The sequence below is a fragment of the Tinamus guttatus genome, unplaced genomic scaffold (assembly GCF_059628265.1).
Source record: "Tinamus guttatus ecotype Peru unplaced genomic scaffold, ASM5962826v1 Tinamus_guttatus_pri_ptg000227l, whole genome shotgun sequence".
Taxonomy (NCBI): domain Eukaryota; kingdom Metazoa; phylum Chordata; class Aves; order Tinamiformes; family Tinamidae; genus Tinamus; species Tinamus guttatus.
In genome coordinates, this window is record NW_028288761.1 from 759,403 (window position 1) to 780,844 (window position 21,442).

The 21,442-nt window shown below is 39.7% G+C and overlaps 2 protein-coding genes across 2 annotated transcripts in view; one reads left to right on the forward strand and one right to left on the reverse strand.

Annotated features, from left to right (window-relative positions):
- The window catches only part of PSMD1 (proteasome 26S subunit, non-ATPase 1), a 72,322-nt gene that overhangs the window by 23,909 nt on the left and 26,971 nt on the right, over positions 1-21,442 (reverse strand). Inside the window, exons 17-18 of the mRNA XM_088525502.1 lie at positions 3,298-3,412; positions 240-356 (exon numbers count right to left, since the gene is read on the reverse strand). Of these exons, the coding sequence (XP_088381628.1) occupies positions 240-356; positions 3,298-3,412 (232 nt within the window). The remainder of the gene's footprint in view (positions 1-239; positions 357-3,297; positions 3,413-21,442) is intronic.
- On the forward strand, positions 11,266-21,089 carry HTR2B (5-hydroxytryptamine receptor 2B). Its single transcript, XM_010225055.2, has 3 exons — positions 11,266-11,938; positions 17,899-18,099; positions 20,073-21,089. The coding sequence occupies exons 1-3, from the start codon at positions 11,629-11,631 to the stop codon at positions 20,951-20,953; spliced, it is 1,392 nt and encodes a 463-aa protein (XP_010223357.2). The 5' UTR covers positions 11,266-11,628; the 3' UTR covers positions 20,954-21,089.

Below are 21,442 nucleotides of genomic sequence, written 5' to 3' on the forward strand. Positions count from 1 at the left end.
TATATTATAACAAGGTAGTTTTAGCCTTTTTTAGACACACTGTGTTTATTCACAGCACAACTAGAGTTAAAATGCTGCTGTCCCCTCGACACCTTCCAATCAGCAGGTGTCACCTGCCATTCAGAAGCACATGCTCTGAGCTGCACGAGTGTTTAATGCCACACGCACAGCACTGAGGACTCACGACTTGGTGCCTGTGCCCATTTTTCCACCCGCCGCGTCAGTATGTGACCCATTACCTTTGGGCAGGTAATCTCGGTCTGCTGGATCATGATAAGGGCAGATGCAATCAGGGCTCCTTGACGTACATAGTTCACAGGATCGTTTGTCATTGGCTCAAGCAAATTAATTGCTTCCTAAAAAAAAAAAAAAGAAGCAGTCAAAGTTCATACTGTTGTTTTCAATACCCTACAATTCAGTCCTCTAAGGGAAGGTTATTAGACTAAGGCTATCAAGTAGGTTTTTAAATATGCTCTGATCATTCCTGCTAAAGGAAATATAAATCTAAATTTCTGTGGATCTTTACCCAAAAATGGGAAGAAAAAGACAACAATTAATGGATGGACCAAGATCCAGCAGAAGCAAGGCTGCAAACAGATGTATTCAGCACATCAGAAGTACCGATAATGGCAAATATTAAATAATACTTTTTTTTTTTAAAGTATTCTTCACAATGAAATACATCATCGTTACCTTTGGGTTTTTTGCTCAAAGAACAAATGAACTAGGGATATCAAACATATCAGGGGTTATATATGACAATACAACACAGGTCCTAGATTTTTTTACCCTACTCTTTCCTGTTAGAACATAAAATATTTAATATGGCGTAAAAATGCTCATCTCAAACGTGCATCAAGTAGATCTGTCTCTACCCTCCAAATGCTTCTGGAAACATTTCAAAACACCCTATTGTCTTTTCAGATTGGATAAATTCCCAGCTAACTAATGCAAAACTAACATTAGCTGCAACAGATCTAACAAAATATATTTCTTTCAATCGAGGCATTCAACAGAGACTCTGAAAGACTTAAGAGATTCTGTTGTCATAAATGCTGCTTAAGTGCACCCAAGACCAGCATGTGTAATCTGCAGTCAGCTCAAACTGAATCATTGCTTTAGACACATTTTTAATCATCATTTATAGTTTAACCATTTTGCAAGTCATAATCTAGAAAGAATCACTACAGGGACTACCATGCAGATCCCCAGTGTACATTACAGGAGATAACTGAACTCAGCTAAAGTCACTGCTGGGAAGTGAGAGATCTCTCTCCTTCCTTAATTACCCTCCAGCCTCTACCCTGTTCTGACAGTTGCATCCCTCCTCCCACAACTCTGGGAGCTTTTCCAGCTTGATAGCTCAGCAGAAACCTGTTCTCTCCCCCTCCATCTCCAGGTTAGTTTTTTGTGAGCTTGGTGTCTGAATTAGTTCAATAAGGAGCTGGACCTGAGACAAAGCCAAAAGGTAGCAGAAGGGATCAAGCCTACACATTTCAGCAGCAGCAGCCTGTTAGTCTGCTCTGCCAGGCTTCACCAACCCCACTCTTCAGATCTCAGCAGAATAAGTCTTAGCAATTTGTACAGCCATGGACTGTGCAGGTCTGTTTGGTCTGCAACAGCAGAGACCAAGAAATGGCACTCAGAAATGCTGTGAGAAGGAAGCTGTTAGATACACTTCTGAAGAGGACAGATAACAATCTGACACCCATCTTAACAAGCTCAAAGAGCTTTTAAAATCTATTACAGGATCTTTTGATTGCAGGAGTCAGATGGAATCACTTATCAAAGTTGTGCACAGAGCTCCTTCCTGTCCATGCTTAAATTGAGGACATCAGCAAATGCAACTGAACAGTTCGAGTCTCCTACCACAGTAGGAGACTACTTCTCTCAGTGTGAAAATTAAAAGAAAAAAAAAGTTGATTTTATACATAACACTATTTCTAAGAACTACTTCCAGAAAACACTATGTCTTCTCTAAGGCTACTTTTTACCAAATGAGCTACCTTGAAGGCTGTGCTTCTCTCCCAGAAGGTATCACAAGTATCCTGTTCATCCCTTAGCATGCCTTTACTAGCATTTACAGAATATCCACCATGACAAAAAGTTGGACTTGATTTCTAATTTCCAAAATGGAATCTATTTTAATTTAGCCTTAAACACTGAAAATCCAGGAAATACATAGTGTATAATATAAAGATATATAATAATCAGACCTTTTTAATTATTGGGTTGGACTAGATGATCTCTAGAGGTCCCTTCCAACCTCAACCATTCTGTGATGCTGTGATATACATAATCAGATATTTCGGATCTTTGTTGCGCAAAGCATCCAGAAATAAAACAGACATCTTTGTGCAGCTAAGAGTATTTCCACTTAAATCACCTTGTCAGATGAAGCAGGTTAAAAATAACTAGTTCTTTGATGCCACCTTCCACTTGAGAATAAAGCAACCCAGATAAAAATAGACCTTTCAGCTTGCTTTCAAGTCTGCATGCTTCAGATACTAAAGGAACCAGGCAGCGCACGTTTGCGTTCTGTGCATTTCACAGCACTGGTGAAGAGCCAGCTAGCGCTCACGCTAAAGAACCAAAGAACAAACCTTTAAACACTACCTGAAAAAGGGAAGAGACCAACGAGCAGGAGATGCATCAAAGACTTGATGCATAAAATGCTACTATTGCATGGACAATCGTTGCACATATTTCTGTTTCAAAACACTAATTCAACACCAATACAAATTATGCATATGTGGATAAAGCGAGGAAGTTTATCCCTAAGTTTACTTGTCCTTTGCTCCACAGAGGTCTTAATTCTTGCAGCAGAAATAGTAATCCTTCTACTCTAAAAGTCCCTCCCTTGCTACTATGTATCAGAACTATCCTTCATGTAATGATACTTGTAAAGAGAGAATAAGGCTTGACTGTGAGTTACATATCTCAAAAATACAGTAAACTTCACTGCACTTGGCATGGTTTTGGAATACTGCACTCACATTTAAAGCTTAGTGGCAACTGATTGACAGTGGGAAAATACTAAGAAAGGTCTTGGAGACAAAGTTCTAAGGATGTAGCAATAATGTACAAAAATATTCTTCTATTTTACCCTGTTTACAAGTAAAATAAGAATCTCTATGCCCAGGACAGTTCAAGAATTTGCAGCAGTACGCCTACACGCCAGCTGGCTAAAAGTGTACGTGTGCGAGAAATCTGATCTCTGTGTGAGGTTTCTGCACAAATGTCTCTGCGGAAGGAAAAAGCAGAAAGTTTTGGCATCTAATAGCTTGTGGTCCTCACCTTGTTTCCAGTGCCCGCGCAGCAGATACCCAAAGCCATGGCAGCCCCGTAACGCACATGGGGATTGTAGCTCTCTGACAGCAAAGAGACCACGCTCGGACACTGCTCGGGAGTCCTAGAGAAAGGCAAAAGAGAATGGCATTTGTTAGTGTCTTCACAATTTGGAGACTTCACTTTCTGTTTGTACTGGAAAACAACAATTGTCCTTCCACATAGTATGCTTTGCATTCCTCACTATATAAGAGGAGGACTGGAACAGATGGATGCGTGAGGAATATAGAGAAGTACACAAATGAATAAATCTCCCCATCCCAGTAGATATGATACACAGGTTCCTACGATTAAAGTTTTCTCTTGCACTGCACTGCCTTCTAAAAGCACAAAGTATCTGCAGAGACCAATCTTCCTGTCCAGAACCGCTGCCAGTGTGACAACCCTGGCACTAGCAGAGGCTCACCCTTCATCAGGAACACGATACTAAATCTCTCACTGACAGACATACAATCCATCTCCAATATTCAATCAATCTTAAAAGAAGATGGGTCCCAAACTCTCCCACAGTCATTATTTCTGCTGACTCCTCTTCATCCCCACCTACTACTGTAAATCAAGGAATGTGAGGAAATTGTGATAGAGCAGTCTCTTCCAGTGTATCTGCAGTGTGTGCACTCACTCCTCACAACACTATGCAGTGATGCTGTTGTCTGAACAAGTTGCTGGAAACAGCAGCCTGTGTAAAACACTCCTGTCTAACACCCCTGCCATCACCACTGCACACAAGCCACCAGGAGCAAACACAGAACGGCTGCCAGCTCTGCTGCCTCGGAAATGCAGCCCTGACCAGGAATGCCCAAAGAAAGGGACGAGCTGGGAAGCAAAGCTGGATTTTGTCCTGCAAGCAACCAGCAGAAGTGAACACTATAAACTAAAAGACTCATTTTAAACTACCTGTCAGTCTCTTAGTCAAATAACAGCTTGAACACTGACAATGTTTTTTAAAAAATGAGCTGGTGTGGAGACTGGGAATCCCAAGGTCTGTAATAAAGGAGTCCAAGTGGTCAGTGCACAGAGGACTTCAGCTCTTGCACAAAGACTCCTAACACTTTTGTATTTGCTTTACTTCAGCAGATGTTGAACGAGGAGCCTGGGAGCCAAAGAAGAGGAAAACACCTTCTGGCAGTGATGTGATTAAGCACTTTCAAGCATTAATCATCAAATCCCTTTTCAGAAACCTGGATTTTATAAAACCATTAACTTGGACAGGTCTTGGTGTCTGCAGAATCAGAAGTCCTGGAATGCTTTTTATTATAAAATTGGGATTCATTTACATTAATTGATTAAATAATTCTTAGCCAGATTTATTATTATTTATGAGAATTATTTTGAATGCTTTTATTTCAAATTTCTCCTCAAAGTAGTCACACATTTTGGTCTTCTGTAAATTCCGTTTCACCGCTAATGAAGGGCACAGCGATGCAAGTTGCTGACTTGACATTCAGCACTACAGGGAGCACCATAGATCTGCTGCCAATGGGAGAAATTTCCATTTCATTGGTACCAGACTCTGTAGAGGTTCCCAAACCCACCCCATTGCTGGGGCTCCCCGCTGGAGACTCTGCTGTGCCAATGGTTAAATCACTGTGGCTATGGCCTGACGGAGCAGAAAACCCTTAGTGAGAGAGGAAGAGAGCTAATAAGCAGCGTAGAAAAACTTAAAGACAAATAAATAAAAGTGATAAATGGTTTATCAAAAGTCACATTCAGCAATAGTCTACTCCTAGTCATCGGTAACACGGACATCTATTATTAATAGCAGTTAAATATAGAAATTAACGTCATATTATATATCAGGATAACATCTGGAGATGCAGCAGTCAGGAGTTTCATCTCAGACACAATTTTTCCTCTTAAAAAAAAAATAAAGAAAATTCTAAACGCGGATTATATTTAACAGTTCGTTCTTCCAGAAGTCAGTCCCCTGGTCTGTCCTTCCCGTAATAGAGGCCAGTAATTTCATCCAACAAATTCCTACATTAATGCCTAAGGTATGACACTATATTGGGCTGTATATCTTAGAACGACAGCCAGTGTCTATTTTTAAATCAAATAATCTTTAATGCACTGTTTGCTTCCTCTTGTCCTAACACGGGTTTTGCTCAGCAGTTTGCTTTTGCAATTATGTTTTACTACAACAGCAAAACAACGACAAAGCAACTGCCTTATTATTTCCTTCATTTCCATCAGAAAATTGCACAACTGCTCCTACATAAGCCGTCGTAACACAGACGTCAATGACTCCAGAAAAGCAACACTACCAGCTTCACTTTGCACTGTCTGTTACCAGGAAACTGAATGAATCAAGAAACTAAAAAAAAAATACACCACACCCCAAGTTCCCTCTATAGCACTTCCTTTGCAGAGTGCTCACCTACAGCTTGGTTTCCACCCTATGCTGTGCGATACGTGATGTGCCGGTGAAGGACTGCCTCCGTGACCCACTTGGGCTTGTTTCAGCAACGAGATTTAAGCTGCCCCAGGACTGCAAAGGCAGTTTCTCAGAACTGAATAGCTAGCATTTTACTAGCTTTACTCACCAATGGTTCCTCCCAAAGCCTCCAAGAGGAGCAGCCTACGCAGCTAAGGACAGTGAGTTTTCACCAAAACCACGGCCAGAGAGAACACAGAGGAGTTGCCCAACCGCTACCCAACGACCTCAGCCTCAACTTTGATCTCACGTCCTGGGAATGTTCGTCTGCTGCTTATAGATATAATACCTTAGGAACCTCATTCTTCTTTTCTAAGTGTTCTGCAATAAGATTTCTGTGAAACTGAAGAAAGCCTTAGATTCTCCGTTACTTCCAAAGAGAAAGAAGAGGATTTCCAAAACCTCCGATGCAAAACCTACCACCCCAGGTAAACCCACAGAGTTATTAGCCCGGGTTAATCTGAACACAGACCCGGGCCCAAAACGTGGGCAGATTTCCCTGCACTGATCTTGACTCTGGAAAGCCCTACACGGCTTGCCCTGAAGTACTCTGAAGTTATGTTTCCTTTTCACCACAAACTGCTTCTTATGGCATCTCTGTTAAAAATCTGTAAGGCTATTTTGGGGCATTTTCTGAAGGTAAATTACACTTGCAACTTCTGCAGCATGCCAAATCATGGTCATTGTGAGGCTTTGCCAACAAGAGTGTAATTGGGATGCTGAAGGTTGATGGACCCTGTTAGATACATAAAACCACCTTCACAATGCACCTTATGCAGTTCTCCAAAAAGCATGCAAAAATATTAAGAAAAACAATTTAAAAGCTGGGCTGCCATAACTCGAAGCACACTCCACTTAGTTCCTCAGATCACAGCCCACTTAATCACATCCAAGTATCTTTGTGCAGTTTATCTTTGATATCCTGTATCATACATCTCAAAGGCTGGATGACTGTTGCCCTCTCTATTTCAGTAAAACGTGTAGATGTAAAAAAGGTAATATCAATAGGTAAATAAACAGAACACTGAAAATAAACATTCATGCTGCTCTTAAGTTTTAGACTAAAAATGGAGATGTCTGAGGCATCACTAACATACTTATTTTTTAGTCTAAATATTTAAGGACTTTACAACTCAGTGAAAAATGAAACGTCAGAGAATTAAAGAACAATGTCAAGTATATCTTTTAAATTCCTCGTTAAGTCTCTCTACTCGTATTTCAAAAGATTTTAAATATTTATGGCTTTCTAAACTATTGGACATGAATTAATCATTCCATACTGAACTTTTTCTACACGTTGCTTTGCTACTACAGTGACACATTAAAAAAAAGCTTAATAAAGGCTTCATTTTATCCCTGAATGAGTTAAGAAAGGAGGAATGCAAGCATCTCATCACATCATTTGAAGGCATTTCTAAATGGAGGGGGAAGAACACATAAGATGGAAGAAGTGCAAGGAGAAATGCAACAAACAGACACATTTTTGTGCAAATTAAGTATGGTGCAAACCTCCTGCCTTTCTCTCTTTCAGCAAAAGGGATCCAAGCTATTCCCATGCCAGGAATCTCCTGCAACTCTCACGTGCAGCACAGCCTCATTCTCCAGAACGTTTTTCTCCCAAATGCCTCCTGGTTGCAGAAGCAAGACCTGCTGAAGAACAAGAACTTCCAGGAGGTCTCCCACAGCTAGGGAGATGAAGGCGAGCAGGGAATACCAGGATGCAGCATACAAATTTGAGGAATATGTACCTCACTGAACAACGCTATCATCAGTGAGAGCTCACGTATTAATGTAACCAGAGCCTCATTCAAATAAAATAGGATTGGAGATTTGAAAACAAAAATTACAGAGAGGTGGGGAGAAAGGTTTTTTTTTTTTTTTTTCCCTCTATCTGCACGGTACAAATATTCAAGGTGCATTGGAGAAGAAGTGAGGTCGTGCCAGACACGTTTTAGTGCTGAGAAATAGAGGAAAGGAGCTGGACCTGGTGGCTGGGCAATAGGTTGCCAAAAAAGCCTGACTGGAAGCATGCAGCTAAGAAGATGCTAGAGATATGATATATTTGTGTGTTTCTTAGAAATAATTCAAATCTGGGGTTGTTCAAAATATATCACCAAAGGCAGACAAGTTTGGGCCACCTGAAACATCCACAACGCAAACAATTAAGTATAGCTGCTATATAAGCCTGCATACACCTAAACTCATACCATCATCTTCTGGGTGATGAAGAAAGAAGCTTTCTTTCCCCTCTATTAAAAAATAAAGCATCTCTTTTTCACTTAGATATGTGCAGTCTTTACCAGGTGTGTCCTCAAGATGCATGCACACACACAGACACACCACTTTTTTATTTACAAAACAGCTACGAACACATGGAATAGGATATAAGAAAAACATCTCTCAGCAAAGCTTGGAAGTAACTGCATTCTAGCAGCTAAGAAGATGTTTTCCTGATATAAAGTACATCCCAACCTCCACAGAGGTATTCCCCTAAAGCAGGAATACTTGATTTTCCCCTTCGATAAAAGTGTTTCATTGCTGTGCTAGCCAACAGAGATGCTTCTCAGATGCTTAAGTTGCATAAAAAAAATTTATGAAGAGGTAATACAGGTTCACAAAATGACGTTTCTCTATCTCCAATATTTCCCATCACTACAGTGATTCAAGGTTAGTATCTACTGTGATGTGAAAGGCCAAAAAGAGTGCCAAGAAGTGACAAATAAGAAGTAATAACCGCTATCAAGATAATCCTTCAGGTTCAGCACAGGCTCATTTCAGTAACTGATGTTGATGATTAGCAGAAATTTTTAATGGTGCTTTGTCTAATTTTTTTCCCCAGGGGTTTCCATTCTGGTCTTTAAATTCAGAGATGTGACACGCAGATCTGCACTTCATGTATACCCACAAATGGGCTGCTAAAGTCAAAGGATGAATCCATTCTCTGCTTTCGCAGCTTCGCTCTGTGACTTTTTTTTCCATTCGTCATTCAGAAATACTGCCGATTCAGACATACTGCCAGTAATTCCATCACTAGAAAGTGATGGCAACTCCAGCCTCCTTTCAACAAGGAAAAAAGAAATAACGAAAGCATCAATGATAAAGGAAAAAAAAAAAAAAAAAAAAGATAGATCTATACGGTCAGAAGGGGTGAAAGCTGGCTGTGCTTAGGCCAGTGGAAACTTTGGCACAAACTTCAGTAGAGCTAGATTAATGCCAGAGATTCTTCAAGATTTATAAAATAAAACACAAGTTGATTAGACAGTTGAGCTTCAGGAAAACTGAATCCAAATACTCATCAGTTTGATATAGTATTGTCTTGATTTCTGCTTTTTCTAAATATTCGTGTGCTCTAGGCTCACAGTACCGTCAGAGATGACAGCGTGGAGAAGGTCAGATGGTAAAGAAACAATTACTATAGCTAGATTGATTTCTACTTCCCAGAAATGTAACTTGCTAAACAAAGACAGCAAAAGACAATTGCAAAGGAATTCTAAGGTTTCCTTCAAATTGTAAAAAACAAAAAAACAAAACAAAACAAAAAACCAAAACCAAAACCAACCAAACAAAAAAACCCACATAGAACAAGTAACACCTACTTTGCTGGAAATTCAATTCTGGAAGCACATGAAGACAAAAACATCTCCTAACTGCTGGCGGCAGCTTTTTCTTTTTGGTCCCAAAGTAAGTGTATTAAAAATATATATATTCATGTCTTTAGAAACATACATAAACTGATTCACAGTTCACTGAGAACCCGATTCCCAAATCAAACCTGGGGCGCATTTAGCAATTCATGGAATGTAATGGCCTGTGACACCCAGGGGGTCAGACCCCGATCTCATGGTCTCTTCTGGCCTTAAGTTCAATAAGTCTATTGCAGACTTGTCCAGCTGAGTATGTCCTTGGAAGTGAATTCGATTTCCATTTTAATGCAGAAATATATGATGTCGTTTGTGACTGCACACACACTTTACTGAGATTTGGAAGGCAACAAAAGACAACACTCGCGATAATAAAAAGCAGCTGCATGTAGAAAGATTTAAAGGAACAGTCTGCACACTTAAATAGTGTGCTCACTTATTTTATAAGCATATGCTTATAAACTTGCATTTCTAAAATAAGTCAACATTAGAACTAGAGCGTTTGCAGTACAGCATAACTTTTTAGGGTTAACTGTGCTTCTGCCCAGAGAGAGAGAACGAACACGCGCATACACACGCTATTGTGAATAAAGTTATAATATTGCAGCATTACTGGATGTGCACATCCTGATGCAGCAACACTGGGCATACATTACAGAACCAGAGCACTGAACAAATTAACCCTCTCTGGCTCTTTTCCAGCCAAACCCCACCACTCATTTATTTCCTTGCTTTCAAGTACTGGAACTGGATGCATTGGAATGAGTCAATCAGCAAACAACAGAAGCAGCAGACTGCAAGTTTTGCTAAGAAACAAAGAGAAAAGTGTACGGAGACTGAGATGCAGACCCAGAGACGTGAAACGCTCCCATCGCATGGAAGTACTGGAAGAGGAAAGAGAACAGACAAGAACTCAAGCTTTTTTTTTTTTTTTTTTTTTTAAAGCATACAAGAATGATTCTTCTCCTTCATTCAAGAATTAGAGAAAATGGCTATTTCACAAAATAGAAATCCTTAAGATTGATATTATAAGCAAAATAAGCAATAAACAAAGGCACACACAGACACACACTTAAGAAAAGTTTTTTTGCTAGACACTAGAAAAAAATCCTAACCGAGGATCTACCAGGTGATGAAAAAAAGAGACCGCGCTTCTTGGATACGAAGTGAATTCTACAAATATGCATGAGAAAAAGGTAAGGTTTTCTTTGCATGAAAATTGCAACAAGTCTAGTCAGCAAGTGAACGCTCAGCTTGCACAGCGACAGCTGTTTTAGCGTCTGCTTGGAGGGGGAAATGTAAGTGTTAAGTGTTCAGCAGAGTACAGAGAGAGGAGACCGACAGAGAGAAGGAGAAAAGGGAGAGAAAGACTGTGCTTAATAATAGCCTTGCTCGGATTACAAAAACACCAAGCAGTTTACTCACCTCCTCCCCTCACTCCCTCCCCCCTTCAATTAATGGGTAAATTTAGATGTCTCGGTTCCATAAATCTTCATGGCTCCCTTGGGGCACCCACCAGTGTTTTATTGTCCACAGCTTCCTGACCCTCACCTGACAAATTAGGAACTGTAGACATTTAGACGGAAAACTCATATATCACTTCCAAAGATATTTTGGGGGTGACTCCCTGTGGGGAAATAGGCTTCTTAATAAGGGGAAATATAGGAACTGCAGCCTGCCTACGCACACACTGCTGGAGTCTAGACACTCAGCAGAGGAGGAGTTGCACATACACAGCGCGAGCATCTGTCTTTGCATCACTTTGTGCTTACAAAGAGCAAATCTACATACACTACGTCTAAAGGAAACCATTTGGCATTCAAATTACTCTATCACTTTTTTTTTCCTGCCGTAGAAAAATAACAGGAGCTGATGCACAACTTGCTTTTCACAGCTATTGAATGCTGAAGCCTGAACCTCCCTATAAAGGGGTAACTGGACTCGAGCAGCCAGGCATGGACACCAGACAAGACTCTCATTTTTAAGATCTAGCTGCACCCAGCAAGTCCCAGGATTCAAAGTCTGGACACAAGCTCTGGACACATGGTTAGTGTATCTCAAAATAGCAGATGACCAGTTTACCATACTGACCATGCTGGCCTTTCTTCAGGACCATCTGGGATCAGAGAAGAGCAGTAAATTCTTGCATCAGCCCCAATTTCTCCACGAAATACAACTCCAGCACACCTTCTGTCGGGCACAAAAATGTCCTATCCTTTACACCTCTTGAACGGGTCTGGAGCTGGCAATGGATCTCTGTCGCCTCTCGCAGTAACGGGAGAGCCCAAGCAGAGCTACCCCAATGATGAACAAGGAAACAAAGTGCGTTGGGCAGCTTTACTGATCCTCCTGGTGATAATCCCCACCATTGGGGGAAACATTCTTGTTATCCTGGCGGTGTCTCTGGAGAAGAAGTTGCAATACGCCACCAACTACTTCCTGACGTCCCTGGCAGCGGCGGATTTACTGGTGGGTCTGTTTGTGATGCCCATTGCCCTTCTCCTAATATTATTTGGTAAGTACAGCACCTTCGTTTCTGTCGGCAGGCCAGCACATTAAATTAAACTTCCCAAAATTGTACCTAAACAGAACTATCTATTTTCCACTATATTTTTTTCAACTCACTTGGGTAATGTCTTTGGAGAAAGCATATCCACCGTGCAGATTCCTTCCCCATTCAAAGAACACTTGGGACTTAGAAATGATATAAATTGGAGAGGGGCAAGTGCATGGAAAATTATGTTCTTGTCTCTTGTATTGGTATTCTTAATAACAGCAGCACAATGTTGGTTTCTGCTCCGTTGGGTATTACAGTAATGGCAAGCTGCCTTCTCTTGAAGACATGACATGAAGAAGGAGTTTCTGGGCTAAAAGAACTAAGCTGTGAACAGTTTGTGAAGAAGTTCCTAGGAGTCGATGCCACTTAATCTTATCAACTCCGTAGTTTAAGTGCAGTGCAGTGCATGTATATAGATCTGTCTAATCAGAGATTATTTTGGGAAAGAATCACAAACAACAGGTTTGGCAGCGTCAGCTTTGGGGAAACTGATTTTCTCCTGCTCTGGAGAAAACGGCAAGGTTCATAAAGTGCCCCAAGGAGTTAATTTACCTGTTAAATCAAGGCACCTTCAATCTGTCTGTGTACTTATTGTAGATAAGACTCAGATTATCACTTAGTCTGGCTCATATGGAATAAAACAAAATTTTTTTTTATACAAATATATACTGAGACATTTTCTTTCTGGTTAGTCATGACAGAACAAACACGACTTTTTCATATTCTAACATGTCCAGTCTTAATTAAAGTACTGCTTCAGTAACTTATCAGAAGCAGCTCCACAGGAAACTCTTCTCTTTACTCCTAAAGCTTCTTTAAATGTTTTAAATTGGCTATGCCAGTATCATAGAAATTGGGGGAAAATATAAAACCAAAAACTCAGCGTGAGAGGGATTTCCAGTAAGTTATGGTTTAACTACCTATCTTTAAGATATAGATAAAACTGAGCCATAAATAATGAAAGGCTGCATGAGTTTGTTTTTTCTCTGTTAGATCTCTGAGAGTTGCCTGAGCAACAGGCAGACAAAAGCTAAAATTTAATTTCAAAAAGGCCATCAGTAGGGTTTGTTTGCTGCAGAGGACTAGTATCCCTTTATTAATATTAACAATTTTATTTATTCATGAAATGCCTTGGCATTGAGTTCTTGCATATTATAGCCTGCCTTTCTGTAACAGAGGTATGAACTGGAAGATTCAAGAGCTGAAATTGTAACTGCATTGAAATTGTAACATGCATGAATTGAAACTGCATTTGTCCAAGCAATTTTCTAAAAAAGTAAAACAAAAACATATCTACAAGCAGTGATTTCTAACTTTAAAGAAAAGAAAACCGTGACTTATAGAAACCACTTGATACGGGATGTGTGCCTCTTTGTATATAGAGGTAGACAGATCTATATTCATGCATACGCATACAGTTACTGTAATTGCTGAGTTCCTACAAAAGGTTTCTGAAATAACAAAAATAGTAAAATTATGAATTATAAAAGCACCAGCATTTGACTAGCAAGGAATACAGAAGAAAGGTATGTACTGGATTTTGTGTGTGTTTTAATTTTATTAGACTAATAATTCCTTTACTTTTTAATTTTATAAGAAGAATATTGATCCTTAATCTCTCAGCTAATCCTGTGCTAAACCCTGGTTACAACAGTTTAAAACGCGTGAGGAATCTTAATTTTGAAGTCAAACAAAAGCATCTTTCACATTGCAGGAAAGTTACAAGAAAGCAGTAAAATTAGACATAATTAACCACAGAAAATTGCTACCAGTCTTTCACATAGAGTGGTTAAGACTAAAATTGCTTGCATAAAATATCTGTTTCGCAGCCAATCTGAAATTAAATACTTTGCCCCTTCACCAGTTGGTGGAAGATGTGGCGGTGTTTATAGAAAGTTCAAACCGCGAGCAAAACACGAGGGGCTGCTGCAAGGAAGCAAGAACACAGACATTTAAGTACATAACAAGTCTAAATCTCCAAGCGACGCTGGCCAGAGAGCTACCTGAATGCAGAACGATCGTTGCTAGTCAGAGAGCCAACCCAGTGCAACCTCCTGGCACTTCCACCCAGGGCTGTTTCCATAATAATAAAATAGCTGTGTGCAGTTGCTAGATAGAGAATATAAATATTATGCTTCCGATTTCAGACTGCTAATTAATGTGGAGAATATTTGAGGGAAAAGGTGTGAGCTAAAATGCAAGCACATTAAACCTTCTTGACAGAAAAAAATGAACGTGCCACAGAACATTCACGTTCAAGATCTGCTACCGATACTGGCTCCACATCCTGATCGTATGCTTGGAAAAAAACCTTCAAAAATAAAACGCTCTCTGTAACAAAGACCTATTCTTTATTTTTTATTTTTTTTAATCGTAACTCTCAGGTACAACATCACAAGTGGCAGATTATTTTTTTCTCAGCAGAGAAACTGAAATGTATTTTGTTATAAACATATATTGCAGCTTCAATTTAAAAGAGTGCAGATGTCAGGATTTACCAACAGTTCATTACTTCTGTGGCTTGCTAAAGTCCTCCCATTCCTTCCACCAAAAGGAGGGCATGCTAGGAAATAAGTGCTTACTTTGAAAACTAGCTTCCAAACATTACCTGAATGTAGAGCGTAGTGTTCACAACTAAAGCAGCAAAACAGAAGTGTTGCTGTTCTCCTGCTGGTGAAACTAGCAGATATTTAAGAGCTCCTCCGACTTACAAAGCCTGCAAGCAGCAGTAGTGCATTGCCTGTGGCTGGGTGGGCAGGAGACATTGGATGCACCCTGTTTTAAAATACATTTTATATTCTTGGTATGCATTCGCTTAAAAATCAAAAGTAGCACTATTACCACAGGCTGCAAATCTTTATCTTTTTAAAGGCCAACACTAGCAACTACAGCCTTAATCTTCCTTCCATCACCAATTACAAACCACAGCAACTCTTCCTCCCTCACTCACTTGTAGAAAATATAACAGGAGATAAAACTGGTAGCTCTGCTGGCTAGTTTCAAAACCAGAAGTGTAAAGATAAGTAAGAAACACAGAGTTTGTTTTTCATAAAGCAACTCTAATAAAATTCTTTTGATAAAATTCAAAATACGGCACAACAGTAAAACAACTACTGCCGAACCCTTAATTGTAGTGGGGAAATAAAGACAAGTGGTCGCGGTGAGCAACGGAGCAAGAAGTGTTTTAAGGAACACAAGGACCATGAAGTTTGTAAACTGAGCACTGACGCTGGGGTGAAAAACACTGGAGCCTGCAGACACCCACAGCTCAGTTTGAGGATGGACGCCAGCTACTGATAAAAACGAGTCAAATTTCACTATCTCAGTAAAAGCGCCATTATCTAACAGCAACAAAACGACTCCTCTTACAAAATCCTTTACAGGCAACCTATTTCAACAGCCTTTATAGCAAAAGAACAAATAATTTTCAAGTTTGTTTAAAAATCCTTTTTAATCAAGCTTATACATACACATAAACAGAGCTTTCCCCCAAGCTTTCAGAAAACCTTTTGGCTTATACAGCACAAACAGCTTTTCTATACAGTGCTTCATGCTAAGGATTACACGTTTCCAAGGTATTTCCTATAAATAAAGCTTTTCTCATTTCATAAATCAAAGGCAGACAGTTGCAGTAAAGGCTCACTGCATTCCTCTTAAGATAAAGACAAATCTTAAAACATGCATTTTCTCTTGTACTGACCAAAGAGCAAAGAAATGAATCTGCGACAGCAGCCCGGCTGCTGCTGGGAGGAGAAGAGCCTTCTCCTCCAACCAGATAGAGCTGCAAAACCCAGAAACTTTCCAGACATGTTTATAAGGTAACCTAGGCATAAAAAACAACAAGGAGAAGAGCACCCGCATCCAAACTACTAGACTCATTTAAATCAGTATTTCAGCTCCCAAGGAAAAAGCATTTCAGTTCCCAAGGCAGAAGTATCTACAGAATCTTGCTCTGCGCCGTTAATCATGTAATGCTTTGGCTTGCTCCACCAAAGAGGACATCTACAATGGCAGAGTTAGCATACTAACGGTCCAAACTGTGTAGGATCCTCTTACGAGCTCCCTATCAGCACTTGGTAGTAGCTATTCTTTACACCTACAGTCTAAATTACAAGGTATCTAAAGTATCTCATCTTTACCCCTGAAAGAAAAGAAATGACAAATAGTGAAACACGCACTCGCTAGGAAAACAAAAGTACAACTTGAAACATTTCTCAAACGCCCAACAGAGAATTTCTAACACACGTGTGTGCAAACAAATCAAAATGGCTAAAAGCAAATTACACCGTTGTATGAATCCTAGACGGCTACGTGATTCCTAAAGAGCTACAGGTATCAGAGTTCCACAGCAGTTATTTTGTACAAATACTACCGATACCCTTCAATTGTTATCAGCTACTTTTGTTTGGATTAGAAATACAATCACATACACAGCAAGATAACACTATAAAATGCTATATTCATGAGTGCGATAACTTTCTGCCTTCTGTTTCACAAGAAAATAACTCAAAAAAAACCCACAAAAGCTTTCTCTATTAAGTTGCAGTCATCAGCTATCAAAATCTCTATGACTCATAAAAATACACTGCATCGCTCTGCATTAGATAGCCATTTAAATATATCTGTAGTCAAAATGAGGAAAACACTCTTCTGTTCCTAACTATTTGACAGTTCTGTTCTGCAAAGAGCAAATTAATTGCAAAAGGAAAGAATTTATTATACCGTGATACCGAAATCCGCTCCAGAAGGCAAAGCTGCTCTAATTCAGGGTGCAGCGTGCACATATTCTTGACAGAATGCATTAATTGCTGAACTGAAATTCAGCAGTGTTATCAGAACATCCTTCAAGATGTAAAACATGCTTTCCATCATTCACATTTTATCTGTATTAACTAATTCTTCACTGTAAGGCAAAAGAAGAATTTCTATTTTTTTCTAGAGTGAACAAGTCCTTCAGATCAATTATTTCTTTTAAGTGACTTTTTTTTTTTTTTTTTTTGGTCTTGCTGAGTTCTATAACTGGTTGCATGAACCCCTAAGAGGCTTTGGTTTTCCTTCTTTTTATTTAAAAAGGCACCATAACTTACAGGCTATTAAAAGTGTAGACAGAAAAATTAAATACAAGCAACTTTTTCATAATATAGTAATTCTGATTCTGTTATATATGCGTACAACAAGAATTTTTGGAAGCCTGATATTATTTTGGAAAAGGTGCAACTAAATAGTAAAATTTACTGGTTAATGCTTTTGAAATAAACCACCTCCTCCCTTCTTGCCTCAGTTCCTGCATCATTCTCACCTGGAGCCTGCTGCTTTGGGAGTGAATTCAGTTCTGGGCTCCATCCATTCTCCTTGCCTACAAGCAGGAGAGGTTTCCAAACATACAGAGCAGGGAAGACCACTAGGGACTCTGCACAAATATGAGTCCTCTGGGGTTAGTAAGTCAGGTAAAGACATCACTATATTATTTCCATACACCAGTCACTTCTGAAAAAAAAGTATTTTAATCTTAAATTACTGCAAGATTACTCCATTGATGAGACAGGGCATGATAATACTCAAGACTACTTAGCAGTCCTAGTCGGCAGGTGCATTTACTGAGATCAGGGAGATTGAAAAATAATGACTGGCTAGAAATCGTGATTCAGTGGAGAACTCAGTTCTCTAGCAGGACTTTTAACACACCTACTGATAGAGCACAGCTGAGTTTTTTAAGTAGGGAGAATACACTTAGCACGTTGGTACTGTTGTGAGTAAAACCACCATGATGCCAAGGAGCTATCAAGGACGACAGAATACCACTGAGGGAGGGACACTGAGCATTAAGATTTTCTCAGAGTTACTGATGGCAAGAAAAAGCCATACTATGAAGACTCACAGAATGCTTCAACTATAATGAGTTTTTTGCTCTCTTTCAGACAATTCCTGGCCTCTTCCAACTGCTCTGTGTCCCATCTGGCTGTTCCTTGATGTCCTCTTTTCCACAGCTTCCATCATGCACCTCTGTGCCATCTCACTAGACCGCTATATTGCGATTAAAAAGCCGATCCAGGCCAGCCAGTACAATTCGTGGGCTACAACAGTCATCAAGATCACCATCGTTTGGCTCATTTCAATAGGTATGTGAGACTCGGAGATCAGAAAGGAAATGTAAAAGTTTTTCATGTCCAAAGCAATAGTAGAACGCTGGGCAAAACTGAAAATGCCAAAGTAGTATTGATTACTGTGGGTCAGCAGACTGTCACCTGGGATGGCCTAAATTCACCTCTTAGGTCGTAGATGGCTATGTCATAAAAATCCTTCTCAACAGATGCTCCTAGTCAGGCCTATTACAAAGGTCAAGGGCTGAGGGGAAATCACCATTCTTCTCCACAGTGGGAACACATCTGCATGGGTAGCATGTCTCGGTGAAAGCAAAATTTCATGTTCCTGCGGAACCCACCTGTTGTCTTTTTGTCCAAACACAATTTTAAGCCTGACTAGATGTTACTAAAATGCATCTTACTGGCATGCTTACTGACAATATAGAAAAGTCTAATTCTTAAACCAAAATATAAATAAAAAAGTTTATATGAAAGTTGCAAATGTATATCCATTTCTATTAGCTTTGTTCTGCATGTGGCATTTAACCTTTCTTTAATAATTCTTTTTTAAAGAGCCATTCAAAGAATTTAAAGATTTAAAGACATCAGATAAGTGAGCCACGGGGGTAAGAACTCTTAATTCACATAACTAACCTGCATTGCACATAGCAATGGGCAGAGTGTTGTATGCTCTGGGTGCCAAGGGAAAGAACAAACTTATTCTGAATTAGTTTGACCAATAATGCACAAGACCATGGGCACATCCAGCTTCTTGACCTGGGTATACATGCCTAAAAAAATTCCAGCATGGAAAAAAAAAAAAAAACAGAGAAGATCTATGATGACGGAAAAAAATCTCTATTTTATCACAGAAAAAAAATCAAACTGCTAGCAAGACAAGACACTTAAAAGCTGACCTATTACTGACTTATTAATCAGCGCAGCATTTTTTCACTTCTTTTTTCTATCACAAAAGCACTCTGCAGCTGAGTGACTGTTCAGCCCCAATCTCCAATTCAAGAGCCAATTTGATTCAGTCCTTATTTTAAATGTTTGCTGTGTCTGAAGGTGTCCTTCTTATTAAGGAAGGGGTCAAGTGGCTGAAGGGTGACCATTTTGGTGCTTGCTGCTTTTAACCAACTTCAGTAAGCCAGGTAGCCGAGGAATACAGTAAATCCCTAGACCCCATTAAGTGGTATCAGGAAACATAGCACGAATAACCTTCACCAGACAGCAAGGAACCTGTTGTTTTTGTTGTAATGTCAGACTGCTGGCAAATGAAGTGCTGACTGTAATTTAGTGGTTATAAAAAATTCATTTAAAAAGACAAGACTGCTAACATTTTTTTTTCCAAACGAGCAGTGAATTACAGAGCTAGCTAGCTAGCCTCATTTAAACACTCTTAAATATCCAAGAGACTTTTAAACAACGAATCCATCTCAAAAATACACTACATAATTTTGGCATCTATTTAACTATTTCAAAGTCAAGCAGAGTTTAAAAGAAAAAAAAAAAGAACAGCTGTGTCGGATTACTTGATGTGGTTAAGAGAGAAAAACAAGTTTTATGTATTCACACAATTTTACACAACTGGCCTTCAAAATATGCGACGCTTACCCCGAAGGGAAAAAAAAAAAAAAAAAAAAAAAACACATTAAGCAGACAACATTAGGAAAGCTCATTCCCTTGGAGAAAAAGCTGCACTAACTGTCGCAACTAGAATCAAAGCAATGTATGGGAGACATGGGACCTTGGCAATCTTATGCTGCTTCCTAAACCATTAAGGGTTAGGCCCCATCTCAGTTTAAAAGGCCATTCTCTTAAAACATAATTTGTCAGCTTTCACAAAGTTATCCACTTGATGTTCCCAGAAACTCATATTCTTTCAGTCACTCTGCGCCCGCTCCAGAACTTGGGAATCACCTTCCCTTACAGACCTTTCAGCCTTAGGTCCAAAAGGGAGGTTGCAAGCAGATACCATGCTGAACCACATGTTTTTTCTTCTCTAGGCATTGCTATTCCAGTCCCCATCAGAGGCATCGAAGATGGAAACGGCAACCACACAAACATAACGTGTGCCCTGACGCCCGATCGTTTTCGTGACTTCATCCTATATGGATCAGTGGCTGCATTCTTCATTCCCCTCACTATCATGATAGTCACTTATTTTCTGACAATCCAAGTGCTACGCAAGAAAGCCTACCTGATCAACAAGTCCCCCCAGCGTTTCACTTGGTCAACAGTGTCCACGGTATTTCAGCGGGACGTAACACCTGCGTCCTCACCAGAAAAGGTGGCTATGCTAAATGGCTCCAGAAAGGACAAGCCTTTGTCCAGTGATGTGCCTGTCTGCAGAATGTCTACAATTGGGAGGAAGTCTATGCAAACTATCAACAACGAACAGAGGGCCTCAAAAGTTCTGGGGATTGTATTTTTCCTTTTCTTGCTTATGTGGTGCCCATTCTTTATAACAAACATAAGTTCAGTCCTGTGCAACTCCTGCAACAAGGAAGTTTTTCAAAAGCTCATGGAAATCTTTGTTTGGATAGGATATGTATCCTCAGGGGTGAACCCTCTTGTCTATACACTCTTTAATAAAACATTTAGGGAAGCTTTCAGCAGGTATATCACTTGCAACTATCGGACCACAAAGCCTGTCAAGGCCCTTCGGAAATGCTCCAGCAGAATCTCTTTCAGAAATTCCGTGGCAGAAAATTCCAAGCTCCTTGTTATGCATGGGATGCGAAATGGGATTAATCCCATTATGTACCAGAGCCCAATGAGGCTGCGGAGCTCACCCATCCAAGCATCATCAGCCATTCTGCTGGATACACTGCTGCTCACAGAAAATGAAGTTGATAAAACAGAAGAACAAGTCAGTTATGTATAGTGGAATGGCAGCAACGCTCATATATAGTATTACTGTATGTATTCTAGGTAACTGTGCTATGGGAGGGTATAAATAATATGTTTGTTTTTGTTATTTATGCAAGCAATATCTCATAAATTTATATTAACTCTCTCCTCCGAAGTCTCCTCTACTTTAACCCTAAATCCCATGATAACAACCACAATTGCATTCCATGATAAACAATGACTGTAGTCATCCTGCAGAACTGTAGTCTACAGGAAGAGGGAAATAAATAAAAGAAGCTAAATGAATTTGAGTAACTGACTTAGTTATCATCTCCAGCCTCTTCAAAGTATAAGAAAGCCACCCACGTACAAACACTAAATGAACAAATTTCCTTTTCTTTGTGGCCTTTGGAAGCTAAAGGAAAGCCTTCGCTAATCCAATGTAGTTCACACAAAATAAAAAGAGCCAAAGACAGAACAGCTATTCCACTTGAAAATACGAGCAAGTGTTTAAGACAGAATG